Here is a 27554-nt window from a genome sequence, read left to right on the forward strand (position 1 = left end):
TTTCAAGGAACTATTACGCAAACTATTACTAGTGCGAAGGGGGCAACATTAATCAGACAGACGTGAGACGATGAGACAATTTAATTCAGCAATAAGATACTACAATATCGGGCGTAATATCAGCGGTGTTTACTAAATGGAACTTTTAAGCGTCATTGTTTGACAGAAATTTTCTTTTTTAAGCACACACGTGCGCCGGTATCATTGTTATAAATACGCACACGATACAACGGATAGGAACAAGGTAGGTACCGTAGCTTTTGTGAACTGTCTAACAATAATATCGTGCTGGATCAATAGAGATATCACACAACTATCGTTTCAGATGCATCTCAAGCCAAAATAATGAGACTGCTTTCTCATCACCGACCGCTTTCCGACAATACAAAACGAATATTTACCATACGTACAACGCTTTCCTCCGATCAGCGCAAGGACGACGTAGCTTCTCAAATATTTCTTTGTTCGTCCCATCTTTCAAACGGTACAGATAGAAGAATATTAAATACTACGCACCTTTTCGCTACGCTACGCGTGCGACCCACGTGAGTCACGCGGCTTTCCCGGCTAAATTATTATTATTAATTAAAATTAATTCGCTAGACGCTGTTAAATATTACTAATTTGTCTTCTACTCTCAACACTCTTTACTGAGCTGCATCCGTCGACACTGTCCATGGAGTAGCACTAGGGTCTCGGTCGTGACGCGCTTTCAAGTTCAAACCCAAATCGAAGATCCGAGTTCGATGCGCTTCTATTACTGGCACTTTTAAACGTCGTGTCGGCACGACCGAGGTCGAAACGAGACACAGATCTCGAGGTATTTAGTGCTACGTCATACTATTTTCGCGTCAAGAACGCGTAGCATAACCCGCCAATCCATTTAATTTTTTATAAAAATACAGCCACGATAAAAAATTAAAGTGATTGGTAACCCTCTCATGGCGCATAAATAAATTACTACAGAAAAAAATTCGCCATATGCACTTCGTAGCCTTTTGCCATGGACAGTCTCTTCGGCCCGGAGTGTGCTACAGGTCCTACAGGATTGTTACTACGCGTTAAAATGTACGCGCTGCGTAACATTGCATAAATTAATAATACTTTCCCTTTTTGTAATCTTATCGACCTCGCAAAATTAATTTAGAACAAAGTACGAACAGATTGAAGTACAGAGGACAACGAGCGCACGAATGTTTCACACTTATGTAGATCATTGGACTAGCAAGTTTCTTTTTTACACATTCGTTTAAATATATATACTTGTAAAACTAATATATATCTAAATTACCGTCCCATCGCATACATTTAGCGTATCATTCAGACATGCAAAACCGCGTCGATTATTAAAGAAAAATGCCTAAAATTCACATTCAAACGTAGGTAAAAAAATGAAATATACATGTAGATGAATAACTGATTGTAGGGTAGCATGAGTACAGCTAAAAGATCGTAAATTAGTAATCGATATATTCAATTGCATTAATATTAATTGAAAACTATCACAGTTTAGCCTGTGAAATTGTGTACATGTGTACACATGCATCAATGGAAAGAAAAAAAATTGACCAAGCGGAAAGATTACATTTCAGATGAAACATTCGTGCGCACATACGAACTTAAACGTAGGAGTTGTCATTGCGAAGAAATCATTTAAACAGCTACGGTGTAATCTCTGTTCCGTGGTGTATGTCGAGCAGGACACAAAATTGTAGTAATGGATACATTAAAATATGAGAAAAATAAATAAACTTTCAGTTCTACACGTAGTGCTATACAGGATCATTAAAAGTTGAGGGAGTCGTCAAGCAGTTGTTTGAGTTCCTTGAGGTGTTGCATTTTGCTCCCAGTAGCGGGTGACGATGCAGTGGGACGTCCAGCGTACCTATAACATCAAGATAAATTCCTCAAAATATGCAATCTGCTTTTAAAATCTGATACATTTACAACACACACCAACCAATATCAATCAAATCTTACTGAAAGAACCATTTTGAAACTATTTAACAGACTTGAAGTGCAAACGTAACGGCAGTAAGTTCATACAATTAGCGCAATTAATTTTACATATAATTATTTTATTCAATTTTTAATGTAAAATTGCAATATCTTTAATACATATTAAATAAATTTCATAACATAATCATGAATAAGAATAATGGTTCAGTAATTCATTCATGATACTTTCAAAATAAACGGCTTGTATCTAAATAAAAATCAATTTACAATAATTTTCCATTAAATGACACAATTATTCAGTGACCATTTTGCCGATATTACCTCACTGTTCTTTGCTTTGGTTCAGTAGATTCCGTTGATTCCGGCTCTGACACAGTTGTGGTTTTAATCGGTTTAGGCGACGAGAACAAACCGGCAAACCACCCTTGATCACTCGTGTCTGACGCGCCACTGCAACACACGGCCCAATTTTTCATTTTATTTTCATGAAACATATAGAACGAAAAAAGCAGACGACTGCCTGTATAACTCATAATAAAGAGATAAAATAAACGCGCACTGATTCGAATATGTATATAAATTCCAAAATTTTAACGCGTCGCGTTTATCGTCGCGACAAAATAAAAAGTGGGCCGTGTGAACAGCTAAAGATATAAGAAATAAAATACAACGTGGTGTAACACAGGTGCACTCACACACACACATACATACATACAAATACATTTTACTTTTTTTCAGTTTATTTTGATACTTACACTACGTTTCGGGTGCCGTTAAGCGCCGTGTGGAACCTAGGCTGCACGTAAGTCCATGCGCCTTGGTTCTTGTGTTCCTCCTGAGACCATATCAACTCTGCATTGGGATACTTAGCAGCTTCTTTCTTGACGAGATCGTACGGGAAAGGCGAGATCTAGAACCAAAAGAATCGATTAAAATATTGACATACATTGAATATTTCAACATAATTAAATTATATAATTTAAAAAAATTTAATGAAATATACGATCAACTTGTCCCAAAAGTAATGACTGACCTGTTCCACTCTCGCGATCGCAATCTTATCATCCAACTTCCGTTCCGTGCGCGCTTTCTTCAAGTCATAATAGACTTTTCCGGAACAGAACAGTAACTTCTTGACGCCGTTGGGATTCTGAGTCGCCGCACCTTCCTCGGGTATCACTCTGAGGAACTGTGTGTCCTCCAGCATCAAGTCGAAGTTAGACTTAGCCTCTGGATGACGGAGCAACGATTTCGGTGTCATCAGGATCAACGGTTTTCTAAACGGCAATGCGATTTGCCGTCGCAATATGTGGAAGTAGTTGGCCGGGGTACTACAATTGGCGACAATCCAGTTGCTATCATGCAACTGACGAACAGCAAATTCCTCGCTCTCCGGTGGGAAGTAATCCGGATCGTCGGCAGACATTTGAAGGAAACGCTCCAGACGAGCACTAGAGTGCTCTGGACCCTACAAAAAAAAAGCGAATTTAAAGCCAATAAATTATATTGTGGAATGATAAAAACGATCGACTTGTCAGGTTGACCCCATGTATGCCTTGATTTTATATGAAATTGATTAGAGTCAAAATAAGTGTAATAGCCCATTTTGGAAACCTATATTTTATATTTAAAGAAAGTAAATTATATTGCAAAATAATCCGAGTTTAAGTTTGATTTTACGAACTTACCATTCCTTCAAGACCATGTGGTTGCAACATTACGAGACCGGATTGCCTAACCCATTTAGCTTGACCGCTACTGATGAACTGATCAATTATACATTGCGCCGTATTGTTGAAATCTCCAAATTGAGCTTCCCAACATACCAACGCATTAGGATTCGTCATAGAATAGCCCAACTCAAATCCTATAATTGCAATAAAATCATTTTAATATACAAAACAGGAGCAAAACTTATAGAGCGCTATAATACCGACGGTACGTTTTGAAATACTAGTACTGAAAATCTACAATTTACATTACACAATACTAGAGACTTTTAGTACTGTCAATACATTTTGGAGCGTACCGATAATTATATCAGAATTGTAGAAACTGCAATCTTACCGAGGACACCGAATTCAGACAAAGAACTGTTGCACACAGTGTAAGGTGCCTGATCAGGATACAGATAGCAGAGTGGCCTATAAGTCGCCTTATCAACAGTCTGATGATGCAGTACATGATGCCTGTGAGAGAATGTGCCTCTCTCCACATCCTGACCTGACAAACGAACGTGAATACCTTCCTTGAGGAGAGATCCAAAAGCCATAGCTTCGCCGAGAGCCCAGTCGACGGTTCTAGCCTCGATCATTTCCATGCGAGACTTCAAAATACGCTCGATACCTGTAAAACGTATAAAAAATAATAATTATTTTTTCTCCTAATTATATATATTGTATGTGACAAACGCCCCCCGCCTCGTCACTAGTCGACTAAATGTGCTATACAACATACAACAGGCATTTTGCTCCATACACACTTCGGGTGTCGGGCCCCCTACCACAGCGGCGAGCCGGGTAAATGGAAGGGAGATCACGTGTGTTTACCCCCTTTACCGCACACACCTGCTACTCGGCCGTCGCTCTGAGTATAAATAGAGGACCGGAGCAAGTAAAAGACACCAGTCCTATCCCGATCCTGATTCCGACAAGAACTCTCCTAAAAACCGAAACACGAGGTTGCTCCCGACTTATCCTCCGTATAGGGAACGAGCGTTTCTCGTCCTCGGCCGAGCGTTCTCGGTGTGCGGATTCCCCCCCGGGTACTCCCGATTCTAGCCGGCCCCGTGCGCGCCAGCACTCCGTGCGATTACCGACCCATAGATGTAAGATTTAGACTAATGCGTGTTCATCCGTAGTTATAAGTTTGCGTTACGATAGGTATAAGTCTATCCGCCGTTGCGCCCGTCTGTGGAATTAGCGCGAGATCTAGGGACGGTATCAAAAATCTGACGAGTCGTTTAATAAGTACGCCACGGTTCTCCTTATGAGCATGCGGCGAGCAGAAGGCTCTTCGGCGGAAGAGCAGCTCGAGAAGGGGCCCAACAACAATATAAGACCCCTAAAATAAGTATTACATCCGCCTGGAAGACGTCACCATGTTGAAGAACCTAACTGCACGCGTAGCAGAGCTCGAGGCGAGAGAGAAGCAAAACTGCGAGCAAAAGGCCGAAAAGAAAACCGCAGCCTATAACCGGGAGGAGTGTTGCTGGAGATGTAAGCAACGCGGACACACACGCTTGGACTGCAAGAGACCGTTCCGAAAGTTTTGCTCACGTTGCGGCAAAAATGGCGTCTTTACCCGCGACTGCCACCCGGAAAATATGACACTGGCCGGGAAGCGAAGCCGCCGCCGCTATTCGATCCCCACCGCCGTCCAAGTAATGTATTATCCGCGGCCCCACATCTCCGTTGGCATACAACGGCGATTTGTGCTGGCGTTAATCGATTCCGGCTCTGAAGTGTCTTTTATCAATATGGACATCGCTAAATATGTGAAAAGTCTCGGATTCACTGAGGCATGCGAGGGGGCAAACTCCGTCAAACTGGCGGATGGGGGATATACTGAGATTCCGGGGACCATTACTCTCCCCGTGAAAATTGGTGGCAAAACGTACGAACATGATTTCCTCGTCATGCCCTCGTTGGAAAGCTCAATGCTAATTGGCGTTGACCTGTGGGCCAAGCTCGGGATCACGCTGGAGGCACCACCGGTAAACAATCCCGTCCCGTCCTAATCCTAATCCCGACAAGAACTCTCCTAGCAACCGAGATATCCGACCGAGTCCCAGTGCGCGCCAGCGTTCTGTGCGATTACCGACCCATAGACTTAAGAATTAGGCTAATACTTGTCCGTTCGTAATTATAAGTCCGCCCGCCATCCGATTGCGTTATAAACTCCGATGCGTCTACCTGCGGTAAACTATAAGCCGACCTACAAGACAAACTCCGACAATTGCGCTCGGCGATACACTTATATCCGTCTGCGTCACAAAATCCGTTGTCTGCGCTTACATCTGCGATCGGCCCAGACACACACATATGTACATCAACACTTACTCACGGCAAGCGTGGCCCGCAATCGCGGTAAACTTACTTGTAAAAATTTCTGTAAATTTATTGGATATATCTTGTAAAAGTCTACAATAAACGTCGATGTAAAATCATACAAGTGTCTCAACGCGTTTCTTAAACCCTGCCTCCGGCGAGCTAATTCTATGTGACAAGAAAGGCGTATCGTCACATGTACAAATTATACAATAAACTTTTACAATATATTTTTATATGTTCGTAATTTTGTGTGTGATTTTCTATTACCTATATTTTATTTCTGATTCCTTTTATTCGATTGTGGCGATTATATCGTCAGATACTTAACCGCCGAAACAACTCGAATCGAAAATAAGAGGTAGCGAGGTCGTAAATAGGAAAAGACGTTAGAGTGGGGAAACAGAAACATAGGTAACAATAAGCGGGAACGTACTGGCAAGACATAAACAATAATTAATAACATTGAGCGAAACATGACGAGCGACTCCTTGAAGGACACGAAGTCCGGAGAGGAGACAACGACCGCGAGATCCCGGGAACAGAAAGGTAGACATTCGGCATCGCGACTCGGTAGCATACGGACGTATCCGCGGAATTGTACATACGCTTTAAAACTTGTGGGATTAAAGACTATGTTAAGATACAAACTCGAATAAATTACTCAACCTACACGCGCATTCCCGACCTATCCCCAAACGATATATTTTTTCTCCCGAGACAGATATTACCGTATTCATTTTCTAACGCTGCTATGCTCACCTTTATGGATGACAAACTCAGCGGCATTCGGTGGCGGTGATGAGAATTTTTTTCCAATATGTATCAGCGTGTCTTCCTTGATACCAGTGGGCGAAACTTTCAACGGGTCCTTTCCTTCGAAGAAACCTGACCACGGTGAATCCAACCAGTCTTTGTACTTAATATGCGTCTCCTGCCTGGCGTTGTTATATGCTTCTTCACAGATCTTTTCGTATTTGTCTTTGACATCCTACAAAGAAACGTCGCTTTTATTGTAAAAGTAATTATATAAAGTAATTATATTATATATGTGACTTTCGCACCTTAACTTCTTCTTGTGTGACAACACTATTTTCAATGAGCGAGTTGGCATATTTGTCAAGGGCTGACAAAGTGTTCTTGATCTTACGGTACATCAGAGGCTGCGTGAACATCGGCTCGTCAATCTCATTATGACCATTGCGCCTGTAGGAGACCAAATCGATCACGACGTCTTTGTGGAAGGTAGCCCTCCATTCCGCCGCTACTTTGCACACGTGCATCACAGCTTCGGGATCATCGGAATTCACGTGGAAGATAGGTGCGTTCACCACTCGAGCCACATCTGATAAATAAATTCGCGATAATTAATGCCATTAGAGAATATAGACAGGACTCGATTTTCATCAGTAAGTACCAACCAGTGCAGTACGGCGACGATCGTGAATGCCTCGGATCGGTAGTAAAACCGATCTGATTATTCACAACAATGTGAATAGTGCCGTGAGTGGTGTAATCAGGCAGGTCAGATAGATGCATTGTCTCGAAGACAATGCCTTGACCGCAGAACGCAGCATCTCCGTGAAGAAGAATAGACATGACCTGGAGTATACATAAAATTACACTCATTAAAATAAGTTAACATCCATAAACGTAATCAAGATTGTATAATTATATCACATATGTTATTGAATATCTAATAATCAATAATATTTAATCATTTTAATAACTATTTAACCGACTTGAATCTCAAAATTCAAATTCTATAGTTGTTTTTCCTTATTTAAACCGCTCATTGCCAATCTAATTATAAGAAGTATTCAAGGTACATTTTCATTTATATAGCAATTGCTTACTTTTTTGCCTTCGCCGTCGCCACGGTAGAACTGTTCGGCGCGTGTTTTGCCTTGAACCACCGGATCTACAGCTTCCAAATGCGATGGATTTGCAACCACGGCGAGACGAATGTTCTTGTTCGTCACTCGATTAAGACGCTCAATGTACGTGCCCAAATGATATTTTACATCGCCGGAACCCTGAAATTATTTTATCATTAGTAGGATTCTCGTATCAAACTAGCTGCAGTAACAAAATACACTTTCTACGTAGCTAAGAAGCACGATTCGTCTTATGCTTACATCATCGGCGGCTTCGAGCGCAGCAAACTGTGTGAAAATTTGACTCAATGGCTTACGACAGACATTAGCGAGAACATTGAGGCGACCACGATGAGGCATACCCATGACAATCGACTCAACTCCCAGTTCCGTAGACTTATCGATCACTTGCTTCATAGCTGGAATCAAAATTTCGCAACCCTCCAAACCGAATCTCTTCTCGGAGGACCATTTGCGCGCCAAAAATGCTTCGAATCTGTGATTCAAATTAAAAGACCCTTGCTAATTACGTCTCTTAGATACCAAGTGAATGCGAGAGAAGAGAATCTAAATTCCACACTTTGCCATTCACATGTCAATTTAGTATAATTCCTGTTTAAAAGATATTTTGGAAAAACGCTTTTTAAGTTATATAGCAAAAAAAATAAAAATATAAAAATATAAACAGAAATTAAGTACAAGACTTTGATTTTTCTGAAAATTTTTAACTTCAAAGTTTGCATGTTTTTTTTTAAATTCAGGTATTGGATTAGCGCTGGTGTTATTACCCGGTTGCGCGTGTCAATCTGGCTAAAATGAGCCTCTTCTCGTCATTCGTTACTTCCATGACTCCGGGCGTTTCCATCTTTTGCCTGATCCAATTGCATTGCTCCAGGGAGTTGATGAACATAAACTCGACACCTATGTGACCACAGTAAGCGGACTCGAGTCGCTTCAAGATCTCACGCAACGGCAATGATTTTTCCTTGCCGCCGATAAACGTGGTGGATGGCAATTTGAAAACACGATCCATGTCCGACTCCTCTGTATTAAGTATTTGGAATGAAAAACACGGATTTTATAAATATCCCAAACCTTTCCCAATTAATATTGCTATATACTCAGATATTTAAATGCATCGCGCATTTATTTCGCATTTATGTAATATAAAATAATTCATGTAGCGTAAATATAAAAATTAAATTGTATATAAGTTGAACTGTTGGAATATGTGTATTTTTCTTTTAATTTCTTCTGTTTTTTTTTTTAAACTGATACTGAAAATGTGCCTTTTATGCTTTAAAACTCTATTTTCAACAGTAATTACTTTCTTTAAGTACAAGGTCTAATAGTTATCATTTTTAATTTAAGAAATAATATTTATATCGCATCTGTATAAATGCTTCTTTAATAATAAATAATATTCACATATTGCAAAATATCTGCTGAAACGAACATGCAGTATACTTTTGAAAGGTATGTGAGGATACTGATGATCATAACATACGCTATACGCACGACAGTGCAAACAAATACCAAACTGAAAGAAAAACAAAGTTCTTTGATGCAGAAGAAAAGCTGTGAGCTTAAAGTAAAGCATCGTTAGTTCAAACTTCAAACAACAACCACCATTGAACCAACCATTGGAAAATGTTTCAAACAAACTAAAAAGATGGAATAGAAAATATACAGCAAATAAGACAATATAAAATGCGGTGAGAAACAGAACATAGGTAAAGGGAAAAAAATACATGTTAGAAAAATTGTCAGAGATAATATACGCAACACTTCGATTCAACAGAGAGGGTGAGAAAGTAAAAGAGGAACAAAACTAGTTTCTTTTTTTGCCAAAGTTTTACATCCGTATCTGTAGTCCGTCACATTAAAATATCTGTGACATCAATACTCAAATGTCCCTCCTCTAATTCCTCCACGGAAGACGTTTGAAAACTACCTGTTGCCTGTGAATATCTTTTGACTTTTTACATAGTCGAGATATGTTTACACAGAAGAACCCAAGCACCTGGTATATAGGCTTTCAGTCGAAAACTACCTGACTTCACAGTGCAAATCCAAAATAAACCAGTGCCTCCCAATAGACTAGCGCAAGTAAAAGAGAGCTTTACGAGAGCAACCCCAATTTGGGCAGCGATTACTACATACTTTTCATTAGGACGGCTACTCGGTATTGAAGTTCCTGCGAGAAAGTAGTGCGTGGTCTCTTCCCTGTGGACATTAGACTCAAACTCAACAATTGGATCGAATATTGATCCCCAAAGATTTGGCTTCTTAATTCATTACCTGCCGCATACAGCTCATACTTGCTCGTAATAAAACGAATCAAGAGATTTAATAAATTAATAACTCTAGATCTCTGATTATATTAATAATTAAACGTGTTGCACATTTTATCTTTTAACGATATCTTTTTTCAATGTGATACCAAAACAACAGCTATGCTCGCGGGATAAAGAGAATAAAGTATAAGTAGAGTTATGGAAAAGTGCTGAAAGAATTAAGCGATAAACTGAATTACTAACGAGATGAATTAATAACGTGAAGCAAAACTTTACACATTTCCATGTGTCCAAATAATACTTGGAAGATAGAAATATTCATTTGTCCTCATTTAAATTAAACATGAGAGAAGAAATTAAACATAGCTTTATGCAATAGCAGCCTGCAAATAAGTTTTATACGGAAAATTAATACTCGAAAATATACTCGAAGATACATACGATTACGTTATCAATTAGTATTGAGTCTAATTACTAGTTTACAAATGCATGATGCATTTTTGTTCAAAAAAATCAATCTTTTTACAGTTTATTCTTTTCTATTTATGCAAAAACACGTTCAATTAAGCTTACCGAATGAATAATGGGTATAGAGTAATTCTTGCGGATGTCTATCATCAAGATCAGCGCTGTTGATGCCGAGTGGGTCCAATTTAGCGATATGATGGCCACGTATCTGTCAATTTAATGCCACATTCATGCGAACCAAATAGTTTTCAAATTCTCATTTGATTTAAGTATATTTAGTCAAAAATATAAATTACTGTGCTTGATGTTGTATACTCTTTCAAAGAATAGGTGCATCACGACAAAGATAATACATGGTGTTCGATGCAAGTTATCTCTCATTGTGCTCTCTAAGAAAAACATCATATCACAGTAATCGACATTAAATACGCATATTAAGATATTGAAGCTATTGTCTTAACATTTGCATTTGTCCTAACATTTGTGTTATCTGCTCCTTAACTTCCCTATTATTAATGCGTTATCATCTGCTTAATTATGCGTTATATTATCTGTTTTATTAATTAAAGACTGATAAGTGTCCGCTTAAACATCCCCTTATTTATGCAAAGGGGATTGTAACTCATACAAGGAAAAACAATCGCGCGCAATATGTTAGTGTGTATAAATTTTAAAAAGACAAGCATGCTAGACGAAAAACGTGTGCGAATATCCAAAAGCAATACACATATAACAAATACAAATTGTACATGCAAAGTCAACAGGAATTTCTTTGTTGTTCTTACCTCCAACATTTTACTCGCATAATATCGGACAATGTACGTATATTTATATATTTATCTATTTTTACTCTCTGTCAAATATAAACGCGCTAAATTCATAATGATAAATGTGTCATACTCGGCAATGCCTGCATGTATACGGACATTCGAATTATGAAGTCCGATTAAATTATCGATTATTATGAAAAGATGGGGCGTATCATTTGTATGATTCAAAATGAATATAATGCTTTCTCAAACATTTTCAGTATCAGTAAGTTTGTCACAATACGAAGCTCGTTAAATACCTTCCCTTTGCACACAGTACATAATATTTCATCTTATACAATTCTTTCCAATTGCCGTTAGGAGTAAGTCAGTTGTAAGATATTTCCAATATTAAGAAACAAAGAAACTTAAAAAATGTAATTTTCAAAAAAATATAAAGAAATAATAAATTCCTTATTTAACTTTATATACATACATAGACATTACTTCAACAAAATTTTGAAATACGTCCCATACGTTGTAGACAAAATAATCATTAAGATTATTTTAAAATTGTGTCGTTCTAAAATTACAAACAATTTTACAAGCAATTATTTTTTAAAAAGATGCTTGAAAGTTTATGTAAAAGTAGAAAAATGCTTTCAACAAAATATAAGTAAAATGTTAATATGTAAAGATGATTGCGTGAAATGATAATACTGAATGCGAATTGGAAAGAGATGTTTAGAAATTGCAGTAAACATGGGCTGGGTAATATGACTCTATATACGCATTTATACACCACATACTCCAAACCAGTACAATGCGATTCTCATATACCTTTAAACGTATAGTACGTATGGCGAGAAACGCATATTTAAAACAAAAGCCCGTTTAAAATGCTTTGGAAGAAAAGCCTTACCAAGCATATACTGTCGCAGCACTTGCTCTGGAGCCCCCTTGCGGGCTGCGTAATGCGTGTGTATCAGGTCTGTTTGCATAATACCCAGCGGGTCCAGATCGGCAACTAAGTGACCTCGGGCCTATACGCCAACGAATAATCCCGAAAAAGAACCTCACATTTATATATAAACTGTGTCTACTCTCGCAACTACACTGCACTGTACATATAATTGCAATCAAGAAATATGGAAGCAATAAGATACATACAGCTATTTAGCAAACAAATATTCCACTTATATGTTCTGATACTTGTAACATATCATATACCAAGAATTGATATCTATTGGAACAATGTTTATAAAGGAATGGATCCTCTTCCGTTTTTCTCACAACTATAATTTAACTACAATTAAAACAAAATGGAAGCGTTGATATAACTTATTAAATAACTACCACAGTTTTAATAAGCTAATTAAAAATAGTGTGCTGCTGCTTCTTCCACGATAAAAGTATCTGATGTATTGAGAAAAGTCATCAAATATCAGGGCATCAAAAATCATAATTTGAAAAACCGCATTTTTATTTTGGGAAAAATGTGGAGATGCAAGACATGCTTGAGATAGAAGATGCAGTGAGCCACTAGTGTAATCGTACAAAATGAGGCTATTATGCAATATTCGCTCATATAATTTGATATATATATATATATATATATATATATATATATATGTACTCAATGCATTTATTGTGTAATCATATGTTGACAGTATATGAAACAAACATGATGTCAGAAAAATTTGGAAATACACATGATAGCCCCTAACACTAAGCAGAAATTACAACGTACAATATTTCATGTCCCAGGCTTATATCGACATATTCACTATGCATCAAGTTTATATCGCATACAGTATATATGGATATAAATTCTATAATCCATATAACATATATATTACCTTTACTCATACTAAAAGACGTTCTTATTTATTACATATTATATAAACAAAACTGGGACACAAAAGATTCGAAAATATTTTGTTCAGTGGAATTTACATGCATATACATTTACATATACATTGATGCATGTACGCTGTATCAATGCATGCCACAGCAATTTCCGTAGTATGTGAATAAACTTCAAAACGTATATGTAGTATCGTATTTGTTTCGACAGAGCTAGGAATTTGTAAAACTTTATTATTAAATTAAAATTTTTTAAAACGCTTAACTGCATGACAATATCTTTGACATATCGCTATTAAAATAAAATGTATTCTTATTCATGCAAATTTTAATGGAGTATAATTTAGTATGATTTAAAAGCAGATTTCTCCAGGCTCCCATTTAATTTATTAGACATGTTATATAGTAATAAAATAAAAAAATATTACAATATTACATCTTTATAGATAATAGAGATAGGAGTAGAAAATTACCAGAGAATTGTATTTTTTTTATATAATTAAAGTGTATTACCATAAAAGCAATATTGAAAAAGCTTGCAGCAATTTTTGCTGCATTTAGTTATTCATTTCGTTATCTAATTGTAAGTAAATTATACACGGCTGAATAAAGCAATCATTTCTTGCAAACAAATTAATACAAATTACTACGAGTTTATTATCATTTACATATTTTTCATAAAATTACACATGATAAATTGTCATGTGCAAAATATACTTGTTTGCAAAAATACTTGGTTGCAATCACAGCCCGTTGAAATTGGTTACCAGGGGGGTAAAGCAAACAAAATTCCGATATCATACCTGATAAGAACGAATAATAGCTTGCACCGCTAGATGGTCGTCAATAATTTTTTCATTAACTGGCGCCTGACCGAGTTGCGTCCCGCCACCCAGTGGCAACAACGCTCCGAGTGGTACTTGGTTGTAACTTGGAGCGAGGGATGGTGGTGCCTGATACGCGAATCCTGGGGAAGCTCCAGCGGTGCTGTTTCGAAAGAAGGAATCCCATGACTACGAATAAACAAAGGTAAAATAAATTTAAGAAAAATTTTTCCAGCTATAATATGAGCAAACGGCACAATCAAATAACTTCCACAAAAGAAAAGAAAAAACGGCATAGATATACATCCTCTTTACCTTTTCAACAAACTTTAATTAATTTTAATTTCTCCTACGATGAGAAATTGATTTCGAATTTTGTACGAGGATACATTTAGATTTACATACCACATGCACGCTGTTCGGATCTTGCAGCCACGCGTTGTACATCTCCTCCACGTAAGAGCTGGAGCTGCCATTCAAGAAGGGCTCGGTTGCCGCCCGGCTGTTGTACTTGCGCGCGGGCTCCGTAAAAATCACCTGACTGGTCCTGGTCAAGGGATGACTGCGGACCACCCAAGATGCGTATCTTTCGGGCCCGCACATGCGCGGCGCCAAGGGGGCCAGCGTTCTGAATATTGTCCTTGCCTTATACATTTTGACCTGGAACATGATAGAAGGCAGAAGGTCAGTTGCTGCTTTATCTCGCTACATATCGTCAATGTGGAAGAGATGTAAATAAGCTAACGAAACTGCGTAAATATAGTCACCGATAAGGCGTTCTTAGTATTTTACGCGTCACTTGAATTTCTCAAGTGACCAAATGAGTATGCGTTGTTTGAAGATCTGACTTGCATTTCAATTAAGCGTTTCAGGTGCCTTGCACAGTCATGAGGCATCAATGAGAATATAAACTTTGATAAGCGCATAGGGCAATGTGTGTTAAGCCAATCTTGCAGTACGTACGATTACGAACTGATTTGTCTGGCCTTATCTGCTATAGTCTCTTGCCTTATCAATTGTTCTCATTGCATCACTGAAATTCTAAACTTTGTCTGCATGTCATATCTACTGATTGCTAAGAAACACGGAGAATACTAAAGACGCATTTTGCAATTGTATAAGCATGATTGGTATATCTGGGCATTCTCACATGTTGCAATATACATGTATATGCGTGCTTGTTTGTGCACAGGTTAAATAAAACCCCAGTTGATATATAGACGCTTTCATAGAATACGCTTCATCTTAGCATAGAGACATAACTGCGTCATTAGGTACAATAAATTTTAAAGTAAATACGCGATCAATATTCACACATATTATTCAACAATATATATAACAAATAACGTGTAATTGTATAATTTCGCAGAATTCGCGGAATAAAAGATTAAATACATAAAATTGTTTGAGGTGTTATTTATATTATTATGTTCAATCGATTAATATTTATATAACGAAAAGTTTCTATGTTTCACTGCGCTTTATTAAATGTTTACCATAACTATCGAGGCGTTACCATTCTATTTTTACCAACTGGCCGACTTCCAAATTGCGTAACGTTGTTCGAGAAAAAAAACACACGATAAACGTTTCACAGAAAACCGCAGAAAAAATTTTAAATGTTACTGAGATGCCGGTAGACTCATCTGTATAAATATAAAATAGCATTTTACACATAAAAAGATCCTCGCGGCAACACACTTAATTAGTGATTCGCAAAATGCTGCCTGAAGTATTTCCTTTAAAAAGCAGAGTGAAGGCTAAAAAGCACAGTACACGGGCAAAGTTTGCACTATCAAGACCTTGCGGAATTCAGATAAGCTTTGACAGACGTCATTCTGTCTGCCAGAAACGCGTGTAATGTTTCTAAGATAAAATACTTGAAATATTGCTCTTTTTGGCTTAAAAGAAGAGCAGGATTTTCTTCAAAAGGGAAGTCTTACCAGCCAGACAGTCACATTGTAATTCAAATTGTTGTATTATAAATATTTATAGAATATTCAATATTCACTCAATATTTATGGACGCAACATTAATTCAAAACCGTGAGAGCAAATTTTAACGTATAGACTAATTGTGACTCCCGAATACTTCTCAATAATCATATTTAAATTGGCAATTATTATTATTTATCTAACAGCAACAGAATCAAATTAGACCCAGTTTCTCAATTGAGGCAAAATTCACTCAGAGAGGCGGAACATCTGACGTCACGTACGTGCCCCTTTATTTAGAGAGATAAGATTGCAAGATAAGGTAACTTAATGAGAGAGCAAGCAGAAAAATTCTTGTAGATTAATACTTCCTTTCACTTCAAACAGTAAGTATATATATGCACAAATCAGACGGTAAAGTTAAAGCAACGAAGGCCATCGAGCCGTATCGCTTTTTCTCCACAGATCGCCACACAATTGTGTCCTTACAAAATACAAATTTTTGTTCGCATTTACCTTGAGCAGTTCTCTCTTTATTCGACACCCAGAGTATGCGGAAAAGCGTGGAAAATGAAATGTGTATGTGCAACCGGGAAAAATAAAACTCTCAAAGTCCGATCAACACGCGGCAAGACGGTCTCGAATGCGCTTCGAGACGATCGCTGGCCTCGTTCGCGCGCATGTGACTATCCGGAAAAAACTGCGGGGCTCGCCCTGTCTCCCGTGCTCCTGACGTAGAGCCTCCGAGAAATCGCGACGGCGCGGGCGGGAGGCGGGGAATACCTGACACTGTCGCTCGCGCTCACGTCAGAAATGCAGATGCGAAACGTCGCTCGGTCCCGAGAACGCACCGTCTACTTGAATGTACGCAACCACATGTCTGTGTATCTGTTACAGTAAGAGCGTGAAATTAATAATTATATACCAATAAATTTTATACTAAAGTATAATTTAAATGAAAATATTAGAAGACAATCGACACTTTTACCAGCAAGCGGGTACAAAAACGACGTATAATTCAAAATACCATTCTAGCTTAATGAAAATTTTTACATTGCGATAAATAAAAATAATATTTTCCCAAATAACTCACGAGTGTGTTTACTTGTTTCATTCATTTTTCAAAAATTATTGTATCCCTTTGTTCTGCGATGAATATTTATTTTAGGTATCGTACAAAAAATCGAAGGTGATATTAATTTATATTTTTATTCTTTTTTATATCAATGAAATAAAAAAGTATTTGCACAGAGAATTTATATTAATATATTTTTATTACTGTAAAAAATATATAAATATAAATATAGCAAATAGATCTTACATGTCTCTGGTACTACTGAAACAATTAAATACTCGAGATCTCTGAAAAAAAGAAGGCGAGAATTGCGAAAAACCAGACCACGTGTACTATGCGCGTTTCTTGGCCGAGCGTGCCTAAGTTCACCGCTCGAATTAAAATGAATGCATGAGAAAATGTTGAGGGAGAATGCGTACGAAGAAAACAGATCTTACATGTCTCTGGGTACTACCAACAACTGAAACAATTAAATATTCGAGATTTCTGAAAAAAAAAAAAAAAAAAAAATGGAGTTGCGAAAAACCAGACCCACGTGTACTAACCGCGTCTCTTTGGTCGCACGTGTCTACATTTAGCACGCTTTAGCCTCTCCCTTTCCCTTTCCCTCCTTGCCGATCTGTACAGGGCCTAGCTCGTTCATCAAGATTCGAGACGATGGAAGAGCAAGCATTCGTATTTCTTTTTTTCCACAATTAAACGCGTGGAAGTCGAGGAGCATAAGGTCGCAGAACGATCGAACTCGTTGTTGCAGTTGTTGCGGGAAAAGAATTGCGAGGGGCGCATCGAAGACGGAAAGAAACAGACCACGCGCCCACGCGCAAATTCGATCGAATAAAGAATAAACGGCGGACAACGGCGAAGGACGGCGCACTAACGAGTAACGAGATTGCTATAACGATGCCGCTAACAAGCATTTAACGCCTACTCTAATAATCCGCGGGAAATACGGTGATTCACAAATCACAATCTCTATCGCGAAGGGGAAGCAAGGGAGCGGGGGGAGGAGATCTGACGCTCAATCTCACTGCTCAGGCGTGTACCTTAACCTACGAACTCGTCCGCGCCTCCCTCGGCCTCGCAGGAACTGACTACTCCGGGGTCTGATTACTCCGATTACGATTTCGTCACAACTGTCACAAGACGCGCGAGATTGACGCCGAGCGGATCTCTTATCGCGAATGTTTCTCTTTTTCTCCCTTCTTTTCGCCTCCTCTCGATAAGACTGCACGACGGAGAGAAAGAGAGGTTGGGAGGGAAGGCGAGGGGGTTACCGCGTACGGTGAAGTCAGGTGACTATTTTCGGTCTGCGGTAGATTTTTACGTAACTTGAGCGTAATCCCGACGGCGATCGCGTCGCGCGACGTGATCGATCGGTCGACCGACCGGCGACGATCGCCGAACGTCGTTGGACGAGAGAGACGTCGCGTCGGCTCGCGCGCCGGAGAACTTCGCCTACCTGATGTTAACCACGACGAGGGTCACACACCGTCCACCATTTGCTACTCGCTGCCACTCGCTTCCACCGCGGTCTGATCTGAAACTCCGCAAACGCTGCCCGACAGTCCCCGAAAATAGCGCTCGGCCGCTCGCGACTTCGCTCGCGAGGAGAGACGAACTTGAGCGCGATCTAGCGACGAAGGCGGGCACGAGACTGGCATTCGAAGATTTTCCTCGCGCGGTCACGTGACGGAAGCGCGGGAATTGATCCCGAAATTTGAGATTTAATCACGAGAAACATAGGCGAGATCGATCGATCTCCGATTAGTTTAATTAATGATTTATTTTTCGAATAATATCCATATTGTTTTGTCGACGTAAATGGAATTATTAATTTCTTATTATTTAACATATGGAAGAAAAAATTAGATCCGAAAACAATGAATTAATGGATAGAAAACTTTTATTATTAAATATAGAATTACAAACTTTATAGAATTAAAAACTTTTTATTAAATAGAAACTTTGCTTTAAATTCTGCCGGTTAAATTAATTGTCGATTAATTAATTAAATTGCCCTGTGTAGACTCGATGTAATTACTTCAGTTTAAGAAAAAGTCCGAAATAATAAATTGAATTTTAAGCCGGATTACATTTTTTCAATTGTTAATTATCGCACTTTCTTCGCGATTTCGAGGAACGCGGATTCTAATCTTAATTGGTCGTCGTCGCAACATTGAAATGGCGAAACTTTAAAATGTCTTCGCTTGCGTTGTTAAATTGTCTAAATATTGAATTTGTCCCTGTGTGAATATTTCAAAACAAAGAAGGATGCGTCCGCAACAAGAGAACGATGTGATCGTCCACCGTGTTGTATAACTGTAACCTTATATGAATTATTTTTTTAATTTTATATGTATATTTTGTACGTATGTTTTGTGAAAGACAAATTATCCTTTTTGTAACAAAAACGGTGTAATTTAATATAAATTTTGAATAATGCACGTTAAATTGTATTGTATGTTAAACTATATGTGAGCGAGGAATTATGAAACTTAAGAAGAATTTGATGTAATCAATATGAATATTCATAACGATATAAGCGGAATTTTTGGTAATTGTTTAAATAAAAAATAAAATCTTGTGAAATGAATATTTTGGAAAAACCTAGTTCGAAGTATTTTTACATACATTGTTCGCAGTTGATTTTTCTATATATTATGTATATTTCTATATATTTTTGCTTTTCAGAATCACCTTTGAAACATCAATCCGAAATGCAATCATGGCGCAAATTAAACGAATCGGAAAGCAGACCAAACATCACGCTAAGAAGTATATTATCGCTTAGATTTAATTCCGACGATTAAATATATTTTTTTCATTTATATTTGCATTACGTTAAATTTTCCTTTATGTGTTTAATGTTGTGTCGGAATTAGTTCCAAACAAAATTTCTGAAAGCGTTTTAGATAAAAAAACAATTTAAATATAATACCACTAACTTTATTTAGGAATGGGACAGGAATTGAACAAAGCAGAAACAAAATGCTTTACGTTGAAGTCTGAATTAAATTATATGATGGATGTTTGTCGGAAGGCTCAAACGGAAATAAGGGAAAGTAAAGAAACGTCCGACATTTCGCCAATAATATCATCATCTAAAAGTCCAGGCTTGAAATCTCCAATCAAGCATAATGGTTTCAACAGCGAAATTACAGGTACCAAAACTGCAAACTGTAACATCCCTCAGAGAAATCGTAATGTTGAACTACAGGCTAAATAAAATTTTGATAAAAAAATTCTTCCGAGATTAAAATGGACCTGTACATACATTTAAATGATCATGTTCTCGTAGACGCTTTCAATTTGAGCCCGAAGTCTGCCCGATTTTCTCCCAGAAAAAGCATCGATGACGATGATATTATCAGGAGGTCCGAGAGTCTAATGGAAGAAAGACAGAGAGGACTATTGAATGTCACAATTACACCGAAGACTCACTTATACAAGAAACTTCCTCGTTCGATAACGACGATGCCAACTCAGGATGAAATCGCGGAAGTAGGCGTACGCGAGATTATATACGCGAGATTATATTTTTGTAAATGTGCACGAGAATTTTACGTACACACATTTTTGTACTTAACGAGCTTCGTTTAACAAATAGGCGGACAGAGAATATAAAAGTTATTACTTCCCGACGAGTATGTCCTTCGAGAAACTGACGTCGCAAGTGGACGAGGATTATCTCCGCGTAACGCCGTGCTCCGCGAAAAGAAGTGTCAAAGATATTGAAGGTATTGAAGATTCGGGGGGATTGAATTTGGTCAATTTGAACATGTCGAATACCGCAAAAACCAGACGAGTGGTGAAAAGTAGGTCGAGAACGGGAAGAAGCGAAATAAACTCCGTATACAGGATGGATAATTCGGTGTCCAAACCGCGGAAAAGAAAAGCGAAGTTACGAAGTTCTGTTTCCAAGAGCACGGTCACCACCAAAGACACGGGTTTTATTGGTAGAAAAGAAGCGAAGAGACGTCGGCACAGAGGTATAATAAAGAGTCGATTTTGCGTGTAATCCGTCTCTGCATATATATTTTACAATTAAATCTACCATAAATAGATTTCTATTGTTTAACTTTTGACGCAGGCCATGGTGTTGCGCATCAACAATCCAATCCCCCAAAGCAGCTGATGAAGTCTAACGACGTTGTAGAAATTTTTCATAATACTAGATTAAAGAACAGTAATTCCGGGGTGTTCAGTAAGCACTCTAAAGTCGATGAAGCTAAGTATGAAAAAAAATCGCACCTTCCCAAGACCGTTGATCGGAGGAACCAACTGAACCAAGAGGCATCAATGTCAAGTCCAAGAGACAGATGTTCTAAACGTGTAAATCACGAATGTCAATCCTACGATAAGAAAAATGAACCAGCTTGTCATCCTCAGACATTAAATTGTCAAAACAACTCAGGGTAATTATCTGTAATCATAATATTATAGTCACGTACGTTATTGTAGTTACTCTTGATAACCCTGATGAAAATATTTTACTGAAAATAAAATGAAATTTTATTGAAATGTATTTGAAATTAATTCTCAATTTATCATCATTATGATTCCATCAATATTTCAGTCAAAATTCAGTTTTCAGTTAAATTAATTCAATTAATTTTACGATATTTAATATTTAAAAAATTGTTATTACTTTACAACAGTATAATTTAATTTTTCTTATATTTCATAGCGTTACATTACATATCGTATATAAGGAAAATTATGATTTATTTTGAAATAATATATTCAGTAATTTTATTTCACTTTTCATCGATTTCATAGTACTTGAGCAAAATATTTCCATCAGAGAATCGATGAACATATATAGTCATCATTATCTCTATATTTCTATTATCGTTTTTATTATTATTTACTGTCTAATTTCTATCGTCATCATTACTGCTAGCAAATTCCTTTCTCTTGTAGAGCGACGCCCGAGGTTGCACAGGAACAAGATAAGTCGGAAAAGCATCCTGACAATGATCCATTGACACAAGATGAAACGCGACAGTGCGAGCGCGCTTTCAACAGATACGACGATCCAATGTTCATGCCCAGCTATGGGATGCCGACTCTGGCGTCGAAATTAAAACGCTCGAGCAGATCGTACTTCAGCAGGTTTAACTTCCGAAACATACCGTTCGTAGTGGGGACCTCGGTGACCCCGAGCCACAATCTTGGATTAAATATTCAACAAGTAAGCGAAACTTCGAGAAAGGCAGCTTCGTGTTGATTACATCAAATTTTTCTTAAGTTTCATAATTTTTTCGCGCACAATTTAATATATACAATACAATTTAACGTGCATTATTTAAAATTTACATTAAATTACACTGCTTTTTTCGTTACAAAAAGGATAATTTGTCTCTCGCAAAATATACATGTAACTAAAAGCAGTTGTTTCTTAATCTAAAGAAAAACGTCCTCCGCAACGCAGGTATTGAGCGTGATGAAGACGAGACAGCCGATCGCGAGCGATGTCACCCCGTCGTTGATCCGCAAAGTCAGCAGAGGCATGAGACCGATGTCGATCCTTCTGGACCAGATGAACGGTCATTACGAAGGATCGATTCTCAACGTGAGCTCGCAAATAACTGGAACGTTTAACAGCGGGGAGAACCTGGATCGAGATAAAAGATTGCCCATGTTTAATTTACATGTGAGAAAGACGCCAAGCGGCTGTGTGCCGAAGGTGTCCACCAATGCAGAAATGATTTCTGAAAAAGAGAATAACGCTTCTAAACAGCTTCGTAAAGAGAAAGGTGATTCGTGCGATCGTAAGACTAGGCAGCAGTCTTCTTTCGCTGCAAGCAAAAGCAACACCTTGACGAGTCCTCAAAATCAGCAAGAAATTTCGAGGACGTTAAAGGTAAATCGCATTCTAGCTGTTGGCAGTTAAAACGTATTATAACGTATTGGTATTGCAGGGTAATATCGGCGATCATAAAATACGTATTTCTGATTTGCACAATTCTAAGGAGATACGTGACGTTCTGATCAATCTTCACGATCAATTTGAAGAGATGAACACGTGAGTGTGCTGGCGTCATTTAAATTTGAAAGTTTAATAAGAACTACCGGTTATGTCCTTTACAGAAAATACGAGAGACTGCAATTAGAGGTGGACAAGTCAAACGATAAATCTTTAGCGAAGGAATTGTCCGCTTTGGAAAAGGAGCTCAACGCCAAGGAAGAAGAAATCAATGCCGTCGTCGGTCTCTACAAAGAAGTGAGAGCTATTATTGAACATGCGACGTATTCCGCGGACGTGCATACACATTTTTTTTAATGACATTGCGAAAACAGGTAATGGCGCTGAAGCGGCAGATGAAAATGCTGCACGAGAAAAACAGTCTGGTTTGCATCGCGACCGAGTCGGCCAAGGAAACGTGCGAGGATTCCTTTCCCTTGTCGATTATACCCGGAAAGTCTCATTCGATGAATCCGACGCAGATCTTCGGTCGAAGAAAAATTTACAATGCGACGCGAGAACCGCCTGCTTCCATACAGTTGGCTGCGTTGTTACGGCAGATTCAGACGTTTCATAAGCAACTGCAGCTCGTGTCGTGACGTTGTAAAATCGAGTCAACTTAAAAGAACAAAAAGAAAATGGAATAAAATTGCAGTTATTTTTACCAAATTGTCTACACATTTATACAATGAAATTTCAGCATTTCCGAATTGCGGGAAAAGGCAGAAGCATCATTTAATTTCTTCTTCCGTTCGTACAAAAGATGCGCATTTAACGGGAACGATTTGGGAGATGTTTCTTCTTCTTTTTCTTTAGGGACAATAAAAAAGAACGCACGTTTCCAGCAGATCGTATTCCATTTTATTCGATTCTGCCTGCTACCCCATAATAATGTGTATTATTCCTTTTGTATGCGTGTATGGTTGTATGTAATTCATATATATATATACGCAGTTCTTCCGCTTGTATGTGTGTGTTTGTTTGTGTGTGTATATCTCTATATATATAATATATTTATATATATGTATATACAGAATCAACATGTGTGTGTATAAACGCCGAAGGTGGTTTTTCTTAGAACTCCTAGAGACGGATTCCTCGTCGTCACGACTCTCACGGTTGATTGTAATTGTCAGCTACGTATGACGATATCCAAGAGAAATTGATCGTTACGCTAGTAATTTCATTTTTTTTTACACTTTTTTTTCTTTCTCTTTGTCGTAAGATTCTAATCTCTCTAGATATGTTCGTAGATCATGTGATTCGCATGGAATATCTAGCGTTATTCTTTTTCATTGAGTACCAATTAAACGATTCATGATCCAGCCTCTTAGCTTCGCTAAATAAAATTGTCCTCTTCCTCGCTTCCCTCTACATTGTCTTCTTTTTTAAAGTATTCTTGCTGCTCTCTCTCTCTCTCTCTCTCTCTCTCTCTCTCTCTCTCTCTTCTTTTCAAAGCGTCTACACAGAATCACGCGATCTATCCTTATGCGTTAAAGATACTATCCACTACAAAATGTACCTTAGTTAACGTTAATATAAAATGTTATCTTAGATCTACGATAATACTAATTTGCTCTCTCTCTTTCTTACTAGTGGAGGGGCGCGGCTTAAGTGCACCCGCGAGAAATAAAAACACTCCTGTGGGCGTTAAATACAAAATTAATTTTTCTCTCGTGAACAGCGCAGTCCTTTTGGCAGTACGGATGGAGGACAACAATCCCGCGACAAACGCGGAGAACGATCTTGTTGCGACGATGTTCCTACTGTCGCACATTTTTTGTTGCTATGCAATATCAAATGACGAAGAAGTGATTAAATTGCAGCAGATAAGAGATTAATTAATTTCAAAGAGCGACCAATTAACAAAGTGATACATTCTTGCTGAATTTTAATATTTATTTTCATATTCATTCCGATCATTGGTCTACGAAAAATCCATTTTCTCACTTTTTCTTGTACCCTCTGTCTCCAACCGTTCTTTCGGAAAAGGACTCTGCTTTCTTTACGCTATCGTCATCGCTGTAAGATCTTTTGAAGATATCGCCGACTTCAAGCACGAAGGAAACGGCGGAAAAATCATCTCCCTTTATCTTGTTCTTCTACAAAATTGTTTTCACAAAAGGAAGAAGGAAACAGAAACGGAACCGAGTACTCCACACACACATTCTCCCATCTTAACGCAAATATATCTCTCATTATATCACAGACTAAAAAATGCTTTGGTCTAAAAAATTGTCTTGATCTTTTTTTTGCTTCTTACTCATTTTTGTTAATCAGAACGCATTTCGCATTTATGTGTTCGCGACTTCGCTGCCATCGATATATAATTATTTTATATAATTTTATACGCGGGTATGCGAGATCAGCGAGTGAATTTATATATAGTGAATTTCTTCGCCGATCTTCGTTTCCTGTTTGATACCCGAAAGAGTTAAAACCACCGCGGCTTTTGTGTCTTAATTACATATTAGAACTTCCGATTCTGAAACGGTGACTGATACTTCATCGCTGTGTCGTGGTAAAATGAGAAAAAGAAAACAGCGCGATTGCAACTCATCAGTCAGAGATTCGCAAAGCATTTCTTTCGTATTAGTCGGCATGCGGTAGAACTCAAGCCATTAGCACCCTTGATTCTCGAGATTCTATGTGAAAAAATCGATTCAAGTGGAATTTTAAGGCGTTTTTATGATAGTAGTCCCTAGTCGGTTGTGTGTGTATACATTGCGAATGGCCTTAAAATCGTACTTGTACAAAAATATAAACGCAAAAATCAACGAGCTTCTCTTAGTGAATATTCTTTTTCTCTTTCTCTTTTAATACGTTATTAAGATCGTAACATTTTATAGTACTCTACAATATTACAACATGTGATATCTCTTACAAGGTACTTATATTACGAGTAACCCCACAGATTCGTTCATTACTCTTTCAGCGTTTAGACTTCAGCGATTACTGTACGATGATAAAATAAATATCGGGTCCACTATAAACGTTTATCATTATATGGATACCCGCTTTCTTCTATCTTTTCTCTTTTAAGTCTTATCGACACAATAATTATATTATCGTCCGTGAGAAAAATTCAACCGGCTTTACATTAACAGCAAAACTAAACGAGAACTCCTCCCGAAATAATGTCAAATGAATCCTATTCTTTTTGAAATGTTAATATTACGAAAATAAAATTACATGTGACTTTGAAATAAATGTGCTGTCTGACACGTTTCTCACAATCGTATGATACACATCGTTATATGTTGGAAAAATCTTGAGTTGTCTAAACGATTTAAAATGACAAGTCGGTGTTTGTTCAATAGCAACAGCGGTTCTTGCGTTAACCGCTATAAAACTTGACATTTTAAGTACAAACAAGTTTAGAAATCTTTGCAACAAATATATATATATATATATATATATATAAAATATAAGTACATTTTTTTAATATATTTGTAACTGATCAATTTTATAAACTGTAAATATATCAAAATAAGCAGTTTCTTATTAACGTCAAATATGTATCCTAATGCTGCATACGCGATGAAATGAATGGAGGACAATCAAATGGAAATCTTCCATTGCAAACAAACACGTTAAATACAAAGTGAACCGGTGAACAAGATACGCGATTTCATCGAACAATTACGATACATCACATCGTAATAATCATTTTATGTAGAATTATTAGCACTTTTAGAGTTGAAATGTACTACCACGATATCATGTGGACTACTATTGCTCATTATATGTCCACTTATGCGTACTTTCAACATATCGATTATGTTGATCAAAAATGATGTTGTAAAAAAGATACTGTAACATTGAAAACATTCGGTATTAATTCCCCAGCGTTGTAACGCGAACAGAATTTGCGATCGAAAGAAAACCGTATAAGAGAATATACGGTACACATGATCTTACGAAAGCGAAGTAAATCCTACACTCACATGTATTATTCACTTTCACGTTTTTGTTCGCGAAATCTTTTGATTCTAGACGATAGATTCTCGTTATGTTACAGTAGTGTTCTTCGCTTCAGCAGATATTGCTTTTTCAGGCCTTTTTAATCATGGCCGCACGATGCAGGAATTGTAGACGGCGATGAATGTGCCTGCGTGGTGCGACAGATGTGTCTTCTTACAGACGTTCAAAGATAGCTTAAGATTCAACAATATTGTTTCAAGTCAGTTCTTCGTTACTCGAATTAAATACTACGTCAAGCCTTCTTAGCTATGAGGGCGTCGATCAGTCTCAGTTTCGCTTTTGCCTGTTTGTAGGATTCGTACACGGTGGTGACTTGCGGTCCGCGATCTTCGCGTTGCATACGACGACCAGCTCGGGCTTCGAACTGCGCTTCTAATTCCTTCAACGCTCTGCGAAGCCGCTTCTTCTCCTCTCGAGTAGCCCGTTGTTGCATCAATAATTCTTCTCTACAAACAGAAGAGATGACATTGTTGACCTATATGTTCGAGTTGGATTTGTTCTTTT

General features: G+C 37.8%; 3 protein-coding genes across 13 annotated transcripts in view; 1 reads left to right on the top strand and 2 right to left on the bottom strand.

Moving 5' to 3' along the window:
- Window positions 1-63: 63 nt before the first annotated feature.
- On the bottom strand, window positions 64-18707 carry Nc73ef (oxoglutarate dehydrogenase Nc73EF). Of its 9 annotated transcripts, XM_071797143.1 has the most exons (18): window positions 18558-18699; window positions 16807-16911; window positions 14495-14749; window positions 14069-14278; window positions 10756-10858; window positions 10049-10111; window positions 8674-8929; window positions 8147-8381; window positions 7865-8044; window positions 7430-7610; window positions 7073-7353; window positions 6771-6999; window positions 4027-4305; window positions 3648-3826; window positions 2993-3427; window positions 2715-2869; window positions 2281-2409; window positions 64-1885 (listed from the first exon to the last, which is right to left on the bottom strand). In XM_071797143.1, the coding sequence occupies exons 3-18, from the start codon at window positions 14741-14743 to the stop codon at window positions 1786-1788; spliced, it is 3264 nt and encodes a 1087-aa protein (XP_071653244.1). In that variant the 5' UTR covers window positions 14744-14749; window positions 16807-16911; window positions 18558-18699; the 3' UTR covers window positions 64-1785. The 9 variants fall into 9 exon arrangements, with proteins under 9 accessions (XP_071653244.1, XP_071653233.1, XP_071653249.1 ...); XM_071797132.1 differs by lacking the exon at window positions 16807-16911 and having other exon boundaries at window positions 18558-18707; XM_071797148.1 differs by lacking the exons at window positions 16807-16911; window positions 18558-18699 and adding an exon at window positions 18142-18280.
- LOC139824642 (uncharacterized) lies at window positions 18315-24523 on the top strand. Of its 3 annotated transcripts, none has more exons than XM_071797181.1 (11): window positions 18315-18390; window positions 19790-19873; window positions 20053-20259; window positions 20397-20605; window positions 20706-21087; window positions 21189-21513; window positions 22022-22292; window positions 22533-22964; window positions 23023-23126; window positions 23192-23324; window positions 23402-24523. In XM_071797181.1, exons 2-11 carry the CDS (start codon window positions 19816-19818, stop codon window positions 23663-23665), a joined length of 2385 nt encoding a protein of 794 aa, XP_071653282.1. In that variant the 5' UTR covers window positions 18315-18390; window positions 19790-19815; the 3' UTR covers window positions 23666-24523. The 3 variants fall into 3 exon arrangements, with proteins under 3 accessions (XP_071653282.1, XP_071653290.1, XP_071653285.1); XM_071797189.1 differs by having other exon boundaries at window positions 20397-20599; XM_071797184.1 differs by lacking the exon at window positions 18315-18390 and adding an exon at window positions 18854-19419.
- The window catches only part of LOC139824657 (protein FAM13B), a 37276-nt gene continuing 34193 nt past the window's right edge, over window positions 24472-27554 (bottom strand). Inside the window, 1 exon segment of the mRNA XM_071797190.1 lies at window positions 24472-27496. Coding sequence (XP_071653291.1) covers window positions 27283-27496 — 214 coding nt within the window. The 3' untranslated portion in view covers window positions 24472-27282.

This window comes from Temnothorax longispinosus, chromosome 1 (genome assembly GCF_030848805.1).
Source record: "Temnothorax longispinosus isolate EJ_2023e chromosome 1, Tlon_JGU_v1, whole genome shotgun sequence".
NCBI lineage: Eukaryota > Metazoa > Arthropoda > Insecta > Hymenoptera > Formicidae > Temnothorax > Temnothorax longispinosus.

Excerpts from the sequence above, each read along its gene's own strand:
- LOC139824642 (XM_071797181.1), top strand. The coding sequence starts at position 19,816 with ATGCAATCATGGCGCAAATTAAACGAATCGGAAAGCAGACCAAACATC. Across the intron at positions 19,874-20,052 it reads ACCAAACATCACGCTAAGAA|GAATGGGACAGGAATTGAAC; the intron begins GTATATTATCGC and ends AACTTTATTTAG. Across the intron at positions 21,088-21,188 it reads GAAGAGACGTCGGCACAGAG|GCCATGGTGTTGCGCATCAA; the intron begins GTATAATAAAGA and ends CTTTTGACGCAG.
- Nc73ef (XM_071797132.1), bottom strand. The coding sequence starts at position 14,743 with ATGTATAAGGCAAGGACAATATTCAGAACGCTGGCCCCCTTGGCGCCG. Across the intron at positions 7,611-7,864 it reads GCGACGGCGAAGGCAAAAAA|GTCATGTCTATTCTTCTTCA; the intron begins GTAAGCAATTGC and ends TGTATACTCCAG. Across the intron at positions 2,870-2,992 it reads CGATCGCGAGAGTGGAACAG|ATCTCGCCTTTCCCGTACGA; the intron begins GTCAGTCATTAC and ends TTTTGGTTCTAG.